The sequence below is a fragment of the Brachycentrus maculatus genome, unplaced genomic scaffold (assembly GCF_059751285.1).
Source record: "Brachycentrus maculatus isolate JH-2025_06_01 unplaced genomic scaffold, ASM5975128v1 h1tg000069l, whole genome shotgun sequence".
Taxonomy (NCBI): domain Eukaryota; kingdom Metazoa; phylum Arthropoda; class Insecta; order Trichoptera; family Brachycentridae; genus Brachycentrus; species Brachycentrus maculatus.
Window position 1 is genome coordinate 1089807 of NW_028280823.1, and position 21975 is coordinate 1111781.

The following is a 21975-nucleotide window of genomic DNA, read 5'->3' on the forward strand; positions in this document are numbered from 1 at the left end:
GAAAATGTAAATAAAAAAAAATAAGTTAACCAAATCTGTACCTAAAATTGAAAGTTCAGGAGTCATATTTGCAAATGATTCAAATAAATGTGTGTAATATCTCAAGCAGTAAATAGCAATATAATTTTAGCTAATACTGTCTGGTTAGTTCATACTGATGAATAAACAAATAGTAAATCATACAAAATCTGGTTTTTCATCATTAACAAACGATTTGATCTGACTATGCCTGTAATTCGGATGGTAATTTTTATTTTTGAATTTCTGATTTATTGGTTTTTAAGTTTTGATTTTTTTTGGGGCGACAGATTAAAAATGATGTGTGATTTGTTTGAAATTCGTAAAAATACAGCTGGCATTTTCTCCACATTTAAAAAATAAATGCATGTAGAATACACACAGGTGCACCTATTAGCACATACCTAAAAATTTCAGTCTAGAAAGCAGTAAAACATCAGCGCTATGGTGGCAACTTTACTTATTACCATGATACAGACCATACCTGAGCATTCATCTGTCAAAATATTATATATAGACCTAGAAATTCCATCTTCTCAGCCAGATTAATATGCAAACTTTCAAGATTATTTATGTCAATAGTATGTGGATATGTGAATACGTCAGCATCCTCATTTTAATTTTGTAAAAAAATATGACTTCCAAACTTTCAGTTTTATGATGCAAAAATTAATAATAACTATATTTGTATCACTGAAAGCTTCCCTAAGGGTGGTGACTGACCGGAGCATTTTGTCGTATCGTAACATTGTAACATCGCTCACGGCGAACATGTTACGTTACAACATCGCTGAATGACCGCGATCAGTGCTCGTTTAGAACACAACTGCTTGCTTGTGGCCTTGTGCTCAGTGTTACCATATGCCAAACCAAAAAATATAATTTAAAGTCTGGAAATCTGCATTAAATTTGTATAGAATCAATAACCCAAAATCTGTATGAATCTTCGCATTCGTAGTTAAAATGTCGGGCGACAAAGTTGTGATTCTTGGTTCTGTGATTTTAATAAATTTCAGTTTACTCCCGATGAAGAAGAAAAAAGATTCCCCGCAGTTCGGGGAACTTCCCACAGATTGGTAACCTTGGTACTGACCTAAAATTGCATCCGATTTCGGATGGAGCATTCGGAACGAGCGGCAAGCAGCTAGGCTCAGTGTACTGACTGCCTGAATGCTCGCATCGTAACATGTTACGTTACGACGAAATGCTCCGGTCAGTCTCCACCCTAAGAGTGTTTTGTGGAGCATAGTTAGCATAGAATTTCATCTAGCTTTAAAGGTAGCCTTTTATCGGAGAGAGGAGGTATGATAGTCACCATGACCCTTTCACCCAGCTGTGGAACTCTGAAGCCGTTCATCTGACTCGTGTGTATGAGCCCATTTTGTCCTACTCCACAATCAACAAAGCAACCGAATGGAGTCACATTATTGACTACACCTGAAATAAAAATGACACAAATTAGATAAATATCATCTCTGTAAGAAAACCCAAATAGCAAGTATTTTTATAGAAAAATTATTATTATCCTTTTTTATGCTGCAAGAGGATAATTGTTATACTGGTTCAGAAGACGATTCCACCAAGACATTCCAATATCAAAATAATTTCAGAGATTAAACTAGTTATACAGACAGTTCAATTGACACGGACTATTTTTACTAAGTCAACTGCATTGCCTGTCCACGTAGTCACAGATAACAGACGCGCGCAGTTACAAATATGGTGGCAAAGGACTGTTCTGCTGACCGGCTGAAAATATACATTTACAAAGGGCCAATAGACAAGCCAATCCAAGTACAAATGGCGGGGAAGCTAGTAGCGCCACAAGTTAGAAACTGGCCTTACTAATGGGATTGGCTTAATTTTTTTTACTAGACAACATCAAATTACATTGTCTCAGAAATGTCTTGATGAAAAGCCTTATATTCCGGCAATATTGTAAGAGATACTGCAGACAATATAAAAAAAGTTTTGGTAACTTGGTAAAAAAGTTTTGGTAACTTGGTAAAAAAGTTTTGGTAACTTGGTAAAAGGAAGACTTATGTGTGAAATAAGAATGATGCTATCAAGACCAACAGTTGTAGAAATTAAAAAAACCTTTGAACATCTCTGTGAATAAGATTTTGCGAGCAAAACTGTACCTGTAATGGTACGGGTTTCCAAAGTACAATTGCAGTCCATAACCAAATATGATATCAAACCACACGCAATATTCAAATTGTCCACAGTTGCCAACACAATTCATATACATTGTTTGTTAAATGCGACATACAGGCTGTCCTCCTTCATGATATATCATGTCTTGAAGTATAAATATGATTGAACTCATTGACAGGTTAAAACATTTGAGTACAATACATTGAAGCATACCGGTACAACTAAAATAACATATTTTAAAGTTTACCTGTAAGCTTTGCACCTTCCTTTAGCTGGCCAATGTTATTAATGGCTACAGAGTAAATTGGTTTATTATTCCGTAGTGGATCTTCATGTGGAGACTGACTCAGCGCATCTACAATAAGTTGCGCATCACTCGGAGGGCAACCGAGCTTAGTGGATAGGGCAGGAACTCCAATGTTTAACGTTTTATTTTTGAAATCTTGCAAAAACTGTACAGTACCAGCATCCTTTATAGATAATTTTACTTCTTTAAGCAGTCTAGAAAGAAAATTAAATTATAAGGATTAATATTGGATGTAATATGATCTACATAGAAAAATGTTCTAAAAACCGATAATTTTCCCAGTCATTTTTAATTATAAAATTTGCTCATCATAAAATACCATTCTGTTAAATTGGCGGCATACTGTATTGTGGCTGGACTGTTGATGTGAATTTTCTTTCTTCTTCTAACCCTTATTTGCACTCAATGGTGCAATGAAAATGCATTGTATACAAGTAGATATAACTCTGCTTTAATACATGAAGAAAATGTGACCAGTCCTGCACCAGTCCAGGGTAAAATTCAATAAATATTACAGTGAAAAAGAACTAATATTTATTTTGACCTCCTGGAAATGGAACCCGGGATATCCAGCACAGTATGCAAACGCGCTGAGCACTACACTATGGAGGCAGATCAATAATCCTTACAGACTGGCAACACTGTGCCCGTACCATAGGATAAGCATTTAAAAATTGAAAAATTATTTTCAAGTCAGGCCCAGATCAGGTTAATATTTTATGCTGAAATATTAGCCACAGTGCTTTGGATTTAAAAAAAAAGGATGCAAATAACCAATACATAGTTATAATTAAAATGTACCTTTGTTTTAAAATCACAATAAATATTTTATTATAACTTATTTATAATGTCTACCGGTTTCGAAGCTAACCGCTTATTTATCAAAACTGATTAATACTATTAATCAGTCTTGATAAAGAAGCGGTAAGCTTCGAAACTGGTAGACATTATAATTAAGTTATACATAATAAAATATTTATAGTGATTTTAAAACTAAGTTAAATTTTAATTATAAAATGGAAAATCACAAAGTTAGTGCTTCAAATATAAATTTTACAATACATAGTTGTTTGACAAACATATCTGTAGAATGACCAACAAACCAACTAAGTTCTTTACATGCATACACCACAAAGGGTAACAGTGACCGCAACTTCACCAATTCTACAGATAAGTTGGTAGCACTGTACTATGTATAAGACAAATGTAACATGACAACATTGATGTCAAAGAGTGGGGAATGATGTCAGCCAATGGATACCCGCCATGTTGCTTGGAACACGTATATGTACTGGAAAACAACCATTGGCAACCCGCACTTCTTCCCAGGATCGAGACCAATGTAGATCATACATAAAATCGTATAGCGCTTATATTGGGAATAAACCTTGTGATACAACCATTGAGTATTTTTACTGACAAACACGATGGCTTAACAGCCATCGTGCCCTATCCACTGTGTATCCATTGTGTAACACAATATTTAAGATTTCAACGTAATTTACCATCTATGTACATGAAAAAATATTAGTGTATCTGTTCAAGACCTGTAAATTTTAAAAAATTGAAGTTACGAACATCTCTAGAATAAAAAAATACCTTTTTGCGAGATCATAACTCTCGGGATGTATCCAAGTATTATCGAGATGGTTGGTGCTCCCTGGTACTCGGAGGAATCCGGCACATTGTTTAAATATCTTTGGCCCTATTCCAGTCACTGTAAGAAGTTCTTCACGGGTTTTAAAGCCACCTTTTTTTTCTCTGTACTTAATTATCGCTTTGGCACGGGTTTCTGTAAGTCCCGCTATTTTTCTAATAGGAAAAAAAAGTTGCTATGAGTATTAACACACTTTGGACGGGAGAAAGGTATTTCTACCCGTTCGGTCGATTGATGCTTAAGGACGGGAGAGGTATTTTTACCTTCTGTGCCGGCCTCATTTCAAAGTAAGAAAAGAAGGTATTACATATTTAATGTTTTCATATGAATATTATGTACCAATCTCTTTGTTAAGGTCTTAACTATATCGCTCACTCCTTTCAACGTCATATATATAAAAAACCGTCAATTTAATTTAAAAATCGCCATATCGCTCACTCCTTTCAAGAACGTCATAAATCAAAAATCGTCAATTTTCAGTGCATGTTTTCGGAATGCCTAGAAAATGTACTATATCCCAGCAAAAGCGGCATATTTTTAACTTAATATTTACCCGCTATAGGGCAGAAAGTGTAGTTTTTGCATTGTGAAGAAAATGTATTGTTTAATTATTTTTCAAAAATAAACTTAATATTTTTCAAATGGGCATAAAACCTTCAGGTTTTACCTAAAAAGATCTGTTGCACAGTAAAAAGTTAAATAATCGGCTTGATATTTATTTTTAATACATTGTATTTTATTTTCAAACTTTAAAAACGTTCTCCTGAAAAATCAAGTTTTTTGATTTATGACGTTCTTGAAAGGAGTGAGCGATATATAATAAATTGTTTTCGGAATGCCTAGAAAGTGTATTATATCCCAGCAAAAGTGGCATGTTTTTAACTTATATTTACCCACTACAGGGCAGAATATGTTGTTTTTGCATTTTTAAAAAGTGGTATTGTGTAATTATTTTTTTAAATATACTCAATATTTTTTAAATAGAAAAAAAAACTTTCAGGTTTTACCTAAAAAGATCCGTTACACAGTATGTATAAAGTTCAATAAGTGGGTTGATATTTATTTTTAATACAATGTTTTATATTTTCGAACTTTAAAAACAATCTCCTGAAAAATCAAGTTTTTTGATATATGACGTTGTTGAAAGGAGTGAGCGATATGTCAAAAAGATTTTTTTTTGTAAAAATATATTGTTATCACTCAAACCATGTCCACTAAATTTGAAATGGACCATATTTGTAAAAAAGTCCTCACCAGTTTTAGCATTAAAATATCTCTCCTGTAAAATTTCCTTATATGCAGTTAGGTCAGTCTGCATTCATTAAAAAAAACAATGATTTATCTTTAAATAATGTATTGCAGAATATGTTCCAAAGACCAATTTGTTTTATTGGCAACAACAATATGTATAAAATTATGCTCCTACATACAGCGTGATATTTTTTTAATAATTTGGTACCTCAACAATGCAATGGAAGCCGTATTGAGATCAGCTCCCACAAAACTGGCACAGCTAATGACAGTATTGGTCAGTGCTTCATCGAGCAACTTGGGTGGAGCATCATGCTGGTAAAGACCTACTCCCACGTGCTTGGGGTCTACCTTCACTAACTCACTGAGCGGATCTAAAGCCCTTCGAGCTATGGACACGGCAGATATTAAGTTGGGGTCCATTCCTGGATGTTCCTGGATAAAAACAAAAACATGCTAAATACAGAAAATTTACATTATAGATGAAAGGAGTTTTTAAATACCCTTCTTTATAGTGACTCATTGCATCCAGAATCCTGTATGGTCAAAAGATTTTTTTAAAGTCGCTTTTTACGGAAACTTCCGTTTGTTAGCATGTCATTTTTGTTAGAATTGAAACTTTTTCAGGAACAGTAGGACAAATTGGCCTGGATCAAATGAAAAAGTGAAAAAGCTTGCAACAAACCATGCGCCGCTAGTATTCACTGTGCGAATCATGGTGTGAACGATCGGAAGAATATAGTTCATTATTGCTGTCTCGCTTCCACACACTTATGCCGCCCAGTAGTTACAGTGTGAATAAAATATCAGGGTAAACATAAATATGTAACACACGGTTACACGGACCGTTAAACCATTAGATCACATTTTGATTCCGTGGCTTTGACTGTAGATCGCGCGAATATTGATCAAAACAATAAATTCTAGATCACACATTTTGAATATTTCAAAACAAAAAAGCTGAACTATTATTCAGTGCATATACGCATACATTTTTCAAAACTAATGCAATATGGGTGTTCAATAACTGGTAAAACGGGAAACGTTACGCCAGTGTTTAAAGTGATATTATAAAGATTACAAAAAATATGGATCAAATTACTTGAATGAATATCAAGTAAAACACCGTTTTAGGAGGATTTCAAATCCCTTTCTTAGGTCTGGGTAGGTTAAATCTTACTTTATAAAATCGCCCTAACATGGTAATTATAGGATTTAAATACAATCCAACACACGTGGCAACAAGTGCTAATGAGGGCATAATAACTAAATACTTTCAGAATCAAAATGGGCATAAAAATGTAATAAATTTAATAAATATAAATTTGATCAGTACCTTGGAAGCTTCTGGGCTACAGGAATAAATAGATGCACCTTGCTCTGGCACAATAACTAAAGGAATTTTGTTTAAAATTCCCCATTTTTTTAACCACTGCTCTGTTTCTCGACAAGCTGTTCCGTTGCCCAAAGCAATCACCTCACATCTAAAAGTAAAAAATACATATATTTGAAAAAAATTCATAAAATAAATGTTAACATACTTTATTGAAACTGTTGGTGTTATTTCATAATATTAATATTAATAATTGCACATTATTTATTTCAAATTATCAAATGATTGTGACATTTTTTTAAAATTTGTAATGCAATACCAAACAATTCCAATAGAACTTTAAATATTTGGGAACCAAATACTTCTATAACCTTCTTATAGATACATATTAATTATATACATGTTAATGTAATGGTGGTGACTGACCGGAGTCATTTCGTCGTAACGTAACACGTCACAATGTGAGCATTCGTATAGTCAGTACAGCGAGCCGAGCGCTCCATCCATAGTCGGAGCGCACGCCGCGAGCGATGTTACGTTACGATGAAATGCTTCGGTCAGTCCCCACCATAAGAAAAAAAATTCAAAAATATTTATTATAATAAAAATAAATTATATTGCCAACAATCATAAACAATAAATAATAAGTGTAAGTCCCTCTCAAAGCACAAGAGCTTAGTTTCATTATTGGAGAGAACTGCGTTAATTATTTTAAGATTGTATAAGTAGAAATGTCTAGAAAATCAATTAAACTTTTTTTTTAAAATTGGTATATTAAATAAATAAAAAAGAAATAAATTATATGTGCTAAGATGGTAAAATGCAATTCATACTTGTGGATATCTATTAACTGCTTTAATTTCTGCGATTCTCCGTCAAAAGCATCATTCTGATGGAAAATAGGGTGCATAACGTAAGTATCAAGAACCTGACCGGAAGAACTGATTATTCCTATTTTGCAACCGGCCTTGAATCCAGGATCAATACCTAGAATATTGTTTCCTTTAATGGGTGTTGTCATGAGCAGTCTTTTCAAGTTTGAAGCAAATACAGCGATGGATTCCTTCTCCGCTTTAGTCGTCATTTCAGATCTCACTTGCCTCGATAGCCAGGGTTTGATCAAACGTTTGTACGCATCTGAAACTGCATTTTTCACTAGAGGTCCTCGCCAGATGTTCAAACAAAACCTACAAATACAATGGACAAATTTGGTAAATATAATAACACCGGCTAACAATGATTTTGTAACTGAAATTTTGACGACTAATTTGGAGTAATTTAATAGTTCTTATCAAAGTCTAAATGGTGACAAGCTTGTATCACGTCAAGTTTTGATGTTACAGTCATATTATTGTTTGTATGGACCCCATACGTTGAAACCGTAATAGTGATTGGTATCTAGACATGTTTTAGTCTAAAGTCAAAAAAAATATTGATAATTATGGAGTAACAGTGGAAATATATTAACTTATTAATATTGAATATGATAGCATTATATGTTTACATATATTTGTACATAAATCATAAGATAAACTTTAGTCAATATCAGAATTAAAAATATCCATAACTAAAAAATCTGACGTTCTATATTTTTTTGCTTTCGTTTTTTAATTCAGCTATGCAAAGTGCATAAGGATCAGGTATTTTCATGCATGTTACAAAATAAAAGTTGTAAATTGTTGGCCAGTGTAATTATTTCAATAGAACATCTCATTTTTAATCATACAGATGAATTTAGTTTACCGTAATCCCCTCATTAATATACTGCTTGTAAGAATTAAATAGATTTATTTATTATTATCAGATTGCTTGTTTCTTTATATAAGAATATATTTTTTTACTGGTATTTAAGAAAAAAAAATATATAAAATTGTTTCATGTGCAAGGGTATAAAAATGTACGATGAGATGTCAGAAAGTATGAACAAATAGAAGCTGAGTGAATCAAAAAAGAAGAAAAAAATGCAATCACTAAAAGAGAAATATAGGAATTATAAGATGTAAATAGTAAAGGTTAATTATACAACATAGCATTAATATTAGACTACAGGATATAAAAGAAATATTAATTAACATATTTATGTGCAATGGAATATTCTTAATTATCTTAAGAATTTTTTTTTTAAATGTAAAAAAAGAACAATGCAAATATTTTCAGCTTCGAGTTCTTAATTTATACCCAGATATGTCCACCTCCGTAGAATAGTGGTCGAATAATAGTCTTGGGCTACGATGCTGAAGATCCCGAATTCGATTCCCAGGGTGTTTAAAATAAATATTGATTTTTTACTCTAATGTTTATTTAATATCAATCTGAAGCGTAGGACTGATCATCTTATCTTCAAGTAATTAATAATCAATGTAACACGGTGTCGATACAATGGAGTGCCCTACACACCATTTGGCATAGATAAAAGCTAGAAGTAGATATAAAGTGGACATTTTAAGTTTCTACATGGCTCGGAAGTTATCAATAAATTTCCATTTATAATATATTCAGGCCGGAGAATGTTAGTCAGTTTAAAAAAGTAAATTCCTGCATAAATGAAACAAATAACAAGTAACAAAAATAGCCTTTACCTTTCAAGATTATTATAAAACCAATCAGGAATTTCTATTTTAACTGATAATATCTTGGCAGCTTCACCCCTGTTTAAAGCCAAAGTTTGATGTGGCTTGATAAAATCAACCCTCATTTTAAATTCCATATACACAGCAAATTTATCTTCATCGAGCTCTTTCTTTTTTGTGACTTTTGCCTTCATCTTTGTGACGTCACTTTTTTTGGATTTTGTCACTCTTGCCTTAGAACTTTCTACATACATTTTAGTGTCAGATTTCCTTAAAAAATTACCAAAAATTAGTAACATCCTTTATGATTAAAAATCCTTCGTTCTTACTTTACTAAACTGTTCTTTACAAGAATATGACGCTTTTCATAAAAAATAGACCATTAGTACTTATTTCAACAAAATTAATACCTGTATATATGAGGGTGATTAAAACAAACTTTAAATTGACAAAATGACTTCATTAATTGATTCTGAAGTCACTTTGTGGTAAAATCTATCCATTTTTAATTCAAGTTTATACATATTAATTGATATTAAATAGTTTCAAGATGGTGTATTTTTATTTTTTAAATATAAAAGTAGATAAATAAATTAATCTTACAGCATTCTAATTTTCTCTAAAACCCTAGAATCTTTATAAATTATTTCTGCTAAAAGATGAACAATATTAGTTTCCACTTCTTCGGGTGTTTTCAGGCCATCGACTTCACAATTACATAGAGATGGAATATTGACATATCCTCCATTTAAAACGGTCATAGCAGCACTTTCTAACCCTATTTCTCGTGCTCTTTCTGCTAATGTCCCACTTCGCTTCTTTAAAGGCTCATACTAAAAATAAAAAAAGCATAAATATTTACTTTTCAATTCAAGTCAAAGTTGTTTACAAATTCTGGATTTGACTACACTTAGGAGTTATCACTAAAAATCTCAACATAAATCAAGGAGAATATAAAAGTCTAGATATTTATAGGGCTTACAACCTGTTATAGACCGGTTTAATTGATCACTTAAAACATGTGTGACATTAATGTCTAACCATACTACCCATCATTAAACTACTCCAGTGTTCCGCAAACTTTTTATATTCAAGGTAAACCTACCAAATTAAGAAATTTCAGAGGTGTATATTTACCATATTATGGTATCATATTTAACATATTATGTTTAATGCAAAATACTTACTAAGCCTACTTAACTGAGTACAGCCAGTAAAAATTTTGAGCAATTGTATTCTTTTCACAAAACTACACTTTTTTTTTGCGGCAAACTAACTAATCACCACAGTACATCAGTGTGCCGCGGCACACACTTTGCGGAACAATGAACTACTCTACTCAAATTTTTAGAAGTTGATACATTCTTTAACATACTTTTTCTCGGCACCATCTATTGTTGAGTTAAGGTTTTTTTTAAATCAATAGACGGCTTCTATTTTTTTCTATCTATACTTAGGAGGTATAAATAGCTACACACAAAATACTGTGAATAAGTGTTTGGTCAAAATATAAGTTTAATTTGAAAATATGTTTTCAAGGATCTCCTAGTATGTAAAATAATTTGGAAAAATCTTACATACATTTTATAAACGTCAGCTAATTAATAAAAAAAGATACTGAAATCAACTATATTTGGTGCTGAGAAGTAGGATGTGAAAGAAGATGTCAATTGAAGCATAAATATAACATCCAAAATTTGAGCAGTGTGGTTGTCAGTCATGGGTAGAGGTGAATGTTGCATGTGTATAAAATGATTAAACCAGCCTGTGACAGGTCGCAAGCTTTGTAAATACCCAGATTTCTATATCTTCTTTATTCATCTTGAGATTATCAATATAAAATCATACTTCATGAGAACCAGAAAAAAATACAAAATTAAACCTACCAGTAAATCGAGCTCTGAACAATTTCTTGCAAAAATAATAGATCTTTCCAAATCAGGAGTCAATTGCTCATTTTTTTGCAATGATTTTAATATACTGAGAGCCTTTTTTCTCAAATTACACACATTAGTATAACATTCAAACAGGTCCTGTAAACTAAGAAATACAATTTAACTCTTTTCATCTGTGTGATGTATGGAGAGACAGGGAGTATCTCACTGGATAAATAATACATAGTATGTGATAATACGCTTTGTTAAGGATTGATAAATATGCTTCATAACTATACACAGTGTTATAGCGACTAGAACATCTCTTTCTCGCCTATGGATTTTTCAATGTGTTTAACCTTTCCCTCCCGGTGATATGTATTTACTACAACTCGACTTTCAAAATGAGAATATCAATATAAAATATATAATAGATATAGGCACAGAATTTTTGCATTTCTCCTTAATATAATTATGTTTTACATTAAAGTATTATAATATAAAGTTACTCATTTACAGCAACGGAAATAAATAATTTGTGAAAAAATCGGGGATAAAATCACCAATACACAAACGTTTCGCAGTGTGTGCGTGCGTGCCGTCCTCTGCGTATAGTAGTGTGCAAATTGACCTATGCGGCGGTCGTATTGCTACGCTAGCTATTGCGGTTACTTGCAATGTATTTTTTCTCGTTTTCAGATACTTACCAGAACTAAAAATGTTATGTTTCAACTTCAACTATGGTCAATAAAAGCAACATCTAAATGTTCTAAGAATATTCTAAATCTAAATTCCTAAGAATATTCATATTTTTCTCGTTTTTTAATCACATTTTCATATGGTTTACAAAATACATATCACCGTTGCACACAGAAGTTTTTTTTAACATCATAAGGGAAAGATTAAAGAGATATATAAAAAAAAAGTTGGGTTGTGGCCCCATCTTTAATATGACCACAGACTCTGAATCAGTTGCTAGGTTTGACCCCCACTCTGCCACAAGCTGATAGCTATTTTTAAACACAACCCTTTTACTGAATATAGTATTTGATTTAAATATTTACATATATTATTAAAACTATTTTAATAAAACTTTGTACAATAAATAAAACGCAAACTTTGTTATTAACCACTTTTATTTTTGGTACTTTTATTCTGACCGGTTTCAACAAGCACCTCATCTTCTTCACGGATGGATATGTGTTGAAATCAAAGTTGGATTATTCTAACTTATTATAGTACCAAAATTAGATTATTATAGTACCAAAAACTTCTTTATCAAGACTGATTAGTCTTGATAAAGAAGCGGTTAGCTTCGAAACCGGTAGACATTATAATTAAGTTATAATAAAATATTTATAGTGATTTTCAAACAAAGTTATATTTTAATTAAATATTGTTTGTTTTTATTACGCAAATAATTTCCAGGAAATAATATTTCTTACCTTTCTGGAGTCATGTTGTCAACCATAGACTTTCTGTATCTTGCAATGAAGGGGAGAGTATTGTCATCTTCTATCAGTTGTACAAAGTTGTTAGCTACTTGAAAGGAAACCCCAGAAAGGTTTGACAACACGGAACTAGGGTCCCACATCTGGAACCCGGGATTACCTTCTCCAATATCTCCAAGTTCAGACAACCCCTCATCAATAGCTTTAACTGTTTTTGCATTTCTTTTCACAGGCGCTATCTTTGCGCCCTTAGATAAAGAGCTCTTCTTTGGTCTGCCTTTAGTTTTAGATGCTGTTTCTGAAGACGAATCGACAGAATCTGAATCATCTAAACTGATAATACTTTTGTTTTGATCAATTACATTATTCTTCTTTACTTGTTTACTCTTAGGTTCTTTTAAAGTATTTTTTGCTACTTTTGTTTTCGATATTTCATCAGTTGATATATCATACGTTTTAAGCTTTCGTTTTCTGCTAGACTCCATTTTCTGAAAATCCAAAATTTTATAATAATGTTGTACGTATTACATTTGCCTTTATTTACTCCCCATTTATGTGAAGCCAATTGCAATATTGGCAATATGATGCCAGTCCACTAAGCCATTCTGACTAGTGGACTGGGATCACATCGGGTGTGCAATAGGTCAACAGACAAGTAAAACCAGCTCACGAATGTTAGGGGATGCTATTAGTGTAAAAATCTGAAAAGCAATCTGATTTAATGGATTGGCCTGAACACTTAGCCAGAGGACATTTCATTGTTTAGGAGTGTCTTAAAAAATGTCCAAAGGCCCATTGACTGGCTGCAATTAATTATTAACAAACTGTTAATACGCCATATCAATATAACCATACCATAAATAAATAATGTGGTATCTTTTAATTTCTACTAATGTGTGATGGCCAGTTTCAGCATTGATTGCAGAATTATATAAGCCAAAAAGTTATCAAAATTATGTCATACAACAAAATAAAAATTTTAATTTGAGGATTTATATATTGAATCTTGCAGAAGAAAAATAAGTTCTTTAATACAAGAAGTACTATTTAAACAAAAAAGTGCAATCAATCACTGAAATAAAACTACATGAATCAGTAGAGATGGATAGTGAATGACCCACATTTTTCGATATGTCAGAATGTTGAGCTACAGTTATAAATTACGTTTAATACGAGAAATAACGACTCTTTAATAAAAATAAAGGTCGTATACGTATTCCAATCATAATAAAATTACAACGTTTATTTATTATTAACTCTAAAGGTAAAGAAGTATTGACTCAGAATGTTTGAAAACGTTAAATCATTTATTTTTATATACATATATAAAATATAAATGCATGATTTTTGATGAGTAGTCCCATAAAAAAATAAACAAATGTAAATAGGAATGAAGTAAAAGTCGCATTGCATTAAATAAAAAAATAATGTTAACCTGTGTTTCACCACCACTCATACCTTAATTTGATATTGTTTAAGTAATTCCTATAACTTTTTAAAGCAAAAGTGTGTTTCAATATCCTTTATTATTTTCAAATTCAACAAGAAAATTAACATCAAGAACATGCCGAAACGTCGGTAACTTTCAAATTGACATGACACAAGAATCATAGATAAAGTTAATTCATAAATGTTTTTCTAGGAAAATACTAATATATACTTATTGTAAATATTTCTTAGTATTAAATTTGCATACATCAATATAAAGAATCTTCATCTTGGTTCGTTTATAACTTAACCATCCGAGAATTTTTCTTGTCCCTAGTTAAATGTCAGAATTGCTCCTATTCGAGGTTATCCAGTTATTCTTTGTTTGTTTTTTGGCGCGGGACATTGTATAACATTATGTTATCATTCAAGTTCTCAGCAAAAATTAAAAATGTTTTGTAAAACAACAATAAACTCTTTGAAGTTGATTTCTCAAGAAAATACTATTTTTCCAAGCGTAATTTTACATCGCGGTGATGGACTTTCTAGGTATTCAACTGCCAATAAGGTATTATTTTGTATAAAATTAAAACTTGATGTATAAATATTTTTTCTGTTTTATTCCAACCTATTATTTTTACAGCTCAAGTACAATATAGAGCCTATGAAATTACTAGATCGTGATGTAGCCAAGGACAAATATCAGGGTAAGAAAGAACTAAATAATACTGTGTCATTAAATTCTACCTCGTCATGGTATCCTGGGATGTCAGGAATTTAATGTGTGATACGCCTCCATTTCTCTCGGTTCCGGGTAAAATTAAGGACCCCGTGAATTCCTTTACTTTGTCTGTCCGTGCAAGCAGGGAACAAATTTTTGTGAGCTTACCTTTGACAGTCTCTATTACTACACTCTCTTCAAGAAAATAATTCTTTAATAATTTCTAGAGAGCGGGGACGTTTGAGCAACTTCCAGTTCAAAAAAGCATTCAACTCTAGAGCTGCTTTTAAAACACATTCTGCATATGTTTTTAATATCAAATTGAATTAAGATTAATTATGTTCTAAATATATTAAATATTTCGTTATAGCCCATTCTTACCCTACATCAAAACACATTCAATGCCTGCAGTCTAATTTTGGAATAGAACATTTCAAAGAACCGCAATGGAAAGTTATTAAATCATTATTAGACGAGAAACGAGATAACTTTGTGATAATGCCATCAGGCTATGGGAAGTCCTTGTGTTACCAATTTCCGGCCGTTTTCACAAATGGATTAACAATTGTCATATCTCCTCTAATATCTCTCATGCAGGACCAGGTCAAGTCATTACAGGTTAGTTTGCCTTCATTGTAACAACAAATTGCTCGCAATTCATTTGCACTTTTGCACTCGCAATCCATTGAGCCAGAATCTGATAATAGTATGATTTCACCCAAAGCGGATATACTTGATGCAAACTAGTTCTCAACCAGTGAAATGTAATATTTAATGTAACAGACAATGCACAACTGTAATTTTTTTTAATTCAATCAACCCATCACGTTCAATCGCTATGTCAATAAATATATTTTTGTCATATACTTAACATTTTATAATTTATTGACGATGCATGAACATTATTGTTACTAATGAATTCAAGATTTATGTTTTCTTTTTGAATACTTTTTATGTAATCAAAAATAATCCAAAAGTTAAGATAACTATATATTTGTTTAACCATTAAGGCGGAGACTGACCGGAGCATTTTGTCGTAACGTAACACGTTGCGATGCGAGCATTCAGGTAGACAGTACACCGAGCCGAGCGCTCCATCCAAAGTTTCGGATGCTCGCCGCGAGGGATGTTACGACAAAATGTTCCGGTCAGTCTCCACCTTTAGATACATTTTTTTGGAATGGTTTGAAATTTTAATATTTGAAATTTTATAAAAATTATATTTTGCCACGCATTAATCTACCGAAAAGCGCACTGTTACGCATGCGCGAATCATGCTTTTGTAGACAAAGCTCACCGCATTGCTTCTAAAATCAATAAAATAATAACAGTAAAAAGGTTCATATGACACGTTTATATCAAAATAATCTGAATTATGTAAATTCTCTTTACATTTTCAGTTCATTTGGGTCATTATTCCCACATTGTTAAATACGCCATTGTGGTATTTAAGAGATCAGATTCAACATGCAATGGAACTATTCTCAATGCCTCATGCAGAGTTAATACAATATTAAACCTTAAATGACTAAAAAATATTATTACAGGCATTAAATATTCCGGCATGCTTCTTAGGACCTGCACAATCTGACAAATCTGTAATGCGCAAATTATTACAAGGGAGATATAGAATTGTTTATATTACCCCCGAATCTGCCCTCTCTAACTTCGGTAAGCCTGACCCTACTTTATTTAAAGAGATAGTAAATAAAAATATATATTTAGGAAGACTGAAAAATTATTCGCTTTTATTTTTATTCAATTAGGATTGGATCTATTGGAGAGATTACATTTTGAATTAAATATCACTCTGATTGCCGTCGATGAAGCTCATTGTATATTGCATTGGGGACAAGACTTCAGACCTTCATATAGTAATCTAGACACCCTTAGAATGAAGTTGCCATGCGTTCCGGTGATAGCTCTAACGTCCACCGCAACTGCTGAAGAGAAATATGGAATTTTTCACATGTTACGTTTAAGGTAATTTTCACCTTACTATTAGTCTACTAATTTTAAGTAAATCCTTAAATTTCAACAATGATAATTAGAATTTTGCCATAATTCATTTGAAAATATTATTTTATTTTGGCTCCTCACAATGTTTACACATAATTTCCCATAATTGAAAATACAAAAAAAAACTCAATATTCTAAGTAAAATTAGAATAAAAAAATATATTTAACACAAAATATAGCTTGAAGTGTCAGCACAGGCAGATTAGTGAGCCCATTATCTGAGTCTCTATTTTCAATGTGAACTATGAATCAATTCAATAATGTATTTTGCTGTTTATACTGCAATAATCATATGTCTTTATGTTATTGAAAAATAATGTTCCAGAAATCCACAAGAAGTGTGTACGGGATTCGATCGCATCAATCTTTATTACACATCCAGAGCTATGGCAAAAGAACCGTACGGTGATATCGCCAAAGTTTTATTTGAAGATAAAAATAAGTTTGGAATAGACGATGGATCCATTATCATTTATTGCTTAACCAAAAAAAGTTGTGAAAAAATAGCATCGCTTCTAAATGGTACATAGAAACATAGTGATTTTTATTTAAAAATAAGTAGAAGTCCTTTTCTTGAACATGTGTGTTATGGTGGAGACTGACCGGAGCCATTTGGTTTTAATGTAACACGTTACGATGTGAGCATTCGTATAGTCAGTACAGCGAGCCGAGCTCTACGTCCATAGTCGGAGCGCTCGCCGCAAGCGAAGTTCCGACGTTACGTCACGACGAAATGCTCCGGTCAGTCCCCACCTTTATATATTTTTTTTGTTTTAATTATATTTTTTTTACAGCAATGGGAATTATGTGTCGTACTTATCACTCTGGACTGGACAATAAAATACGGAGAAATGTAATGGATGATTTTATAAGCGGCAGAACCAAAGTTATAGTTGCAACAACTGCATTTGGAATGGGAATCAATAAATTGGATGTTAGGTAAAACTATACATATATACGTTCACACATATTATTATTAATTATTGTTGAAACGATTTTATTGTTATTTGTAATTACAGAATGAAAATGAATTTAAGTGTATTTTGTATTATTATAGAATTATTATTCATTATGGTACACCATTAACATTAGAAGGTTACTATCAAGAAGTTGGAAGGGCAGGAAGAGATGGAAAACCGGCGTTATGCGTCTTATATTATTCTCTATCGGATTTCGTTACGCACAGGTAATGTTATTACAGTTCAATTACATTGCTTAGGTCAGAGACTGAATCTATCTCCCACTTATATATGTTGCTGCATTTGAACATGGATTTTTAGGCCAGACATTATTGCTTAATTATAACATAATATATATATTATGACACATATTTTTTTCTTTTTTCAGATATATCAATGTTTTAAATTCAAAGTCTGATATAACATATAATAATGCAGAAATAAGGAATAATGTTATGAAGAGATATATTTCATTGAATTCTTGTAGAAGACAATTCATCGGAAATCATTTTGATAATAGTGCCAATATTTTATACCCTCCCCCAGAATGGTGTTGTGATAACTGTTCAAAGTATGTTAATATTATTTAATTGATACTTTAGAATTTTAAAAAAAAACTTAACTCCTGATCAGTACAAAAATAGCTTCTAGATTAAACCAAGCACTTTTAACTGTTAGATATTTGAATTTTTTTAAACTGGACAAAGTCTTGTGGAAGAAGCTGTTTGCTTTGAAACCAATTAACATTATAAGTTTAAAATTGAAAATCATAAAGTGCTTCAAATATTGATTATAAATAAATAATACGTTTTTGTTACTGTAAATTATTTACAGTACAATTTAGAAAAAACTCATCCTCTAATGATTGATTTTAGCAAAAATGCTGATTCTGGTTATCTATATGATCTAACTGATGACGTGGAGATATTTTTGAAAGGAATACAAGGCTTCCTGCCAAAATCTTTTGGCATAAATACAATTATTTCTCTTCTGATGGGATCGACAGAAAAAAATAAATTTGAAATATATGGAAATCATACTTGCTTTGGAGCCGGAATCAAGAAATCAGAAGATTGGTGGAAACAGATAGGTAAAAATTGTACACATTTATTAAAGCGTCTTTCATCAACCCCGACCCTAATTAGTAAACTAATTAGGGTCGTATACTTATCATAAGTAAAAGAAAACCCATTTCCGATCTAAACATTTTTTCTGGCATCTCTCGCGCTCTACCAAAAGTAAGCAAACAGGGCGCTTATAAGCGTCTCCCACTGTCTACCAATAGTGTATGTGAAAAGATGCTTTTAAGCGTATCCCGCAAACAATGTATTAATATAAATAGGAACTGTAAAACTGTCGGAACTAAAAAATAATTATTTCTCATTTTTATTCATAAAATAAATATAATTAATTGATTATAGCTTTTCACTCAACAAGAATGTTCTAGTGGGTGTCTAGTTATTATAAAATTCATCAGTCTGATCATCATCAGTAGATCAATCTAAACAATATTATCTGTGTCATGATTTTGATTTTTGTCCAATGTAAACAAAAATTACATGAAATAAATGATATAATGTTGACTTAATTTGTTGACTAGTTGTACGTAAACAAGTGGAATTATCCAATTCCATAACCACTTAAAGTAAATGCTGCTTGATGGTTAAATTATTACCTTTAGAGATTATCTTTTGGAATTAATACACATTTTTATGAATTATATTGATAACAAAAAAAAACAAGATATTTGTACTTATATATGTATATGTATTGCACTTATACTTGATAGGTACTGGGCGAATGAATGCTATTGTAATGACATATCGCTCACTCCTTTCAAGAACGTCATAAATCAAAAATCGTCAATTTTCAGTTGTACATATTTTCGGAATGCCCAGAAAATGTACTATATCCCAGCAAAAGAGGCAAATTTTTTTTAACTTAATATTTACCCGCTACAGGACAGAAAGTGTTGTTTTTGTATTTTGGAGAAAATGTATTTTTTAATTATTTTTTTAAATATACTAAATATTTTTCAAATGGAGAAAAAATCTTCAGGTTTTACCTAAAAAGATCTGTTGCATAACAAAAAGTTCAATAAGTGGCTTGATATTTATTTTTAATAAATAGTATTATATTTTTAAACTTTAAAAACGTTCTCCTGAAAAATCAAGTTTTTTTACTTATGACGTTCTTGAAAGGAGTGAGCGATATGCACATTACATTTTTGAAATTGCAAATCTATCCGTTTGCCTTTTTGAATAGCTGGTTTATGCTCTTAAGAAAACTTCATGAGAAATATACGTATATATCAGCATTTTATCAATTAATGTTTCTATTTTCAGCATTCGTTCTCGAGATGGAAAGATACATAAAGATCACAAATACAATTGCTGGAGCTGCTTTATATTCTAAAGTTATATTAGACGTTAAAGGAGAAAAGTGGCTTAAAGACAAATATCATATGAGAGCTCCTCCCATACAATTAAATTTAACGAGAGAAATGCAAAAAATTGTCAATAAAATATCATGAGTTTAAAAAAAATATTCTTTTCATTTCAACCTATTTTCTATAAGTAGGAGTTTTGGGTCTTATTGAACTTCCTAGTTTTAGATTTAAATTATTTACTATATCTGTTCACTTCTCAGAAAGTATGGATGAACCTAATCGTTCAAACAAGTCCCAAGGAGGTAAAACTGAGATGTGTTCACACTTGTATTCAAGTGCTATCAAATTAATTTAAAAAAATATAATACTTGCAGTGACATCTGTGGATTTCAAATGTTTCTTAAGGTCTTCAAATTACTGTAAAATGGAATACGGACATCACAATCAAAAAATTTAATAACCCATTTGTTTTGGCAAAATTGATATTTGAAGATTACTAAAACCTATTATTATGCATCAATTTTTGGTTAGTAATTGCCAAAAAAAATTGTAAAAACTCAGTCTTCACAGCAATTTGATCAATTTGGTACCTTGATAACTTCTGTAGAACTAAGTTGGCTTTGGCTCTTCCTACATCACAATCACAGGTACTGGATTCGCCAATGCTGAATTAAAAAGTTCTAAAAAAGGGACACTTTATATTGTAATTTTATAAAAATTAGGAAAACAAAATAATAATAAGCTCAAAAAAAGAAACATTTAATATTATTACATATTTCAAGAAAAGATATATAAATTTCTGATTTTATACACAAATCATTTAGTATGCAATATTAATCTAGATAAGTTTGTTCAAGCGAGGTGTAAGGTAGAGCCACATAGTCTGTGATGCTAACATAGAATCACAATGTCCTGGCAGTTTGTATGAGTATTGATATAATTCTTTTAAACTTGTAGGACAATATTTACTATCTGTAATTAAGTATGTCTCTGGTTCCTTTCTTGTTCTTCTTCTAACCCTTATTTATCTGCACCACATGGTGCATATGGCACTGATTCGTATTGACGCAGTGTTATCTTGATTGTTACTTATATGATCACTCTTTCGCCGCTTCAGGGAAATCGTAAAATCACTAATATTTATTATCACCCCCCCCCCCCAGGAAGTCGAAACTAGGACCTCGAGCATGATAGCCAAACACGCTACCTATTACACCACGGAGGGGACTAGTATCTGGTTTAGTACGGCTGTCCAAACTCAAAACACAGTAAGGGACATTTTTTTGTAGTAGGTTTTTTTTTTACATTTTTGGACTAAGTAGATTCTACTTAGTCCAAAAATGCAAAAAAAATGTCCCTTACTGTGTTTTAAGCTTGGACAGCCGAGTACCGTATTAACTACCGAGTGGAAATCCATTTAATATGTATACTTTCTAGTTCAGCAATATATAATAATATGTACATCGATAGTCAAGGGATCTATGAATTCCAACACTTTTGAGGTAGTATTTAAACAAAAATGGTGTTGTATAAATTATGCCTAAAAATATTTATGATTTTAGTAATCTCTATTTCAAATCTTTGATGCCACCTCAAAATGACAACTAGTGTGATAGCTCCATTCTAGGGCCATGATAGTTAATTTGTTTATACATACTTTTATTACGGTGACATTTATGAGGAATTATTAAGTACCTTCTGTTCATAACCATATTAATAATAATAAAAAAGAAAACACCATTTATGATTGCCTTAGAGATTTTTATTTTTAGGAGAGCTGTTTCTTCATTGCAGGAATATTTGTAAACAACATTTGCAACATTTTTTTGTCGTGATATCTT

General features: G+C 31.6%; 2 protein-coding genes across 5 annotated transcripts; one reads left to right on the top strand and one right to left on the bottom strand.

The window, feature by feature from the left end:
- Positions 1 to 78: 78 nt before the first annotated feature.
- LOC148311237 (S1 RNA-binding domain-containing protein 1) lies at positions 79 to 14432 on the bottom strand. Of its 4 annotated transcripts, none has more exons than XM_088256944.1 (11): positions 14315 to 14432; positions 12613 to 13106; positions 11180 to 11333; positions 9897 to 10126; positions 9303 to 9563; positions 7557 to 7910; positions 6727 to 6874; positions 5599 to 5825; positions 4082 to 4294; positions 2423 to 2676; positions 79 to 1455 (listed from the first exon to the last, which is right to left on the bottom strand). In XM_088256944.1, the coding sequence occupies exons 1-11, from the start codon at positions 14333 to 14335 to the stop codon at positions 1268 to 1270; spliced, it is 2544 nt and encodes an 847-aa protein (XP_088113070.1). In that variant the 5' UTR covers positions 14336 to 14432; the 3' UTR covers positions 79 to 1267. The 4 variants fall into 4 exon arrangements, with proteins under 4 accessions (XP_088113070.1, XP_088113071.1, XP_088113072.1 ...); XM_088256945.1 differs by lacking the exon at positions 14315 to 14432 and adding an exon at positions 14077 to 14229; XM_088256946.1 differs by lacking the exon at positions 14315 to 14432 and adding an exon at positions 14054 to 14224 and having other exon boundaries at positions 10071 to 10126.
- Positions 14423 to 20290, top strand: LOC148311238 (bifunctional 3'-5' exonuclease/ATP-dependent helicase WRN-like). The gene is made up of 11 exons (XM_088256947.1): positions 14423 to 14614; positions 14690 to 14753; positions 15138 to 15385; positions 16315 to 16438; positions 16534 to 16750; positions 17112 to 17308; positions 17581 to 17725; positions 17844 to 17972; positions 18134 to 18316; positions 18621 to 18835; positions 20091 to 20290. The coding sequence occupies exons 1-11, from the start codon at positions 14498 to 14500 to the stop codon at positions 20276 to 20278; spliced, it is 1827 nt and encodes a 608-aa protein (XP_088113073.1). The 5' UTR covers positions 14423 to 14497; the 3' UTR covers positions 20279 to 20290.
- The last annotated feature ends 1685 nt before the right edge of the window (positions 20291 to 21975 follow it).

Excerpts from the sequence above, each read along its gene's own strand:
- LOC148311238 (XM_088256947.1), top strand. The coding sequence starts at position 14,498 with ATGTTTTGTAAAACAACAATAAACTCTTTGAAGTTGATTTCTCAAGAA. Across the intron at positions 14,754-15,137 it reads AGCCAAGGACAAATATCAGG|CCCATTCTTACCCTACATCA; the intron begins GTAAGAAAGAAC and ends ATTTCGTTATAG. Across the intron at positions 18,317-18,620 it reads TGTTGTGATAACTGTTCAAA|CAAAAATGCTGATTCTGGTT; the intron begins GTATGTTAATAT and ends GATTGATTTTAG.
- LOC148311237 (XM_088256944.1), bottom strand. The coding sequence starts at position 14,335 with ATGAAGATTCTTTATATTGAT. Across the intron at positions 10,127-11,179 it reads GTTCAGAGCTCGATTTACTG|TATGAGCCTTTAAAGAAGCG; the intron begins GTAGGTTTAATT and ends TTTTATTTTTAG. Across the intron at positions 1,456-2,422 it reads GGAAGGTGCAAAGCTTACAG|GTGTAGTCAATAATGTGACT; the intron begins GTAAACTTTAAA and ends TTTTTATTTCAG.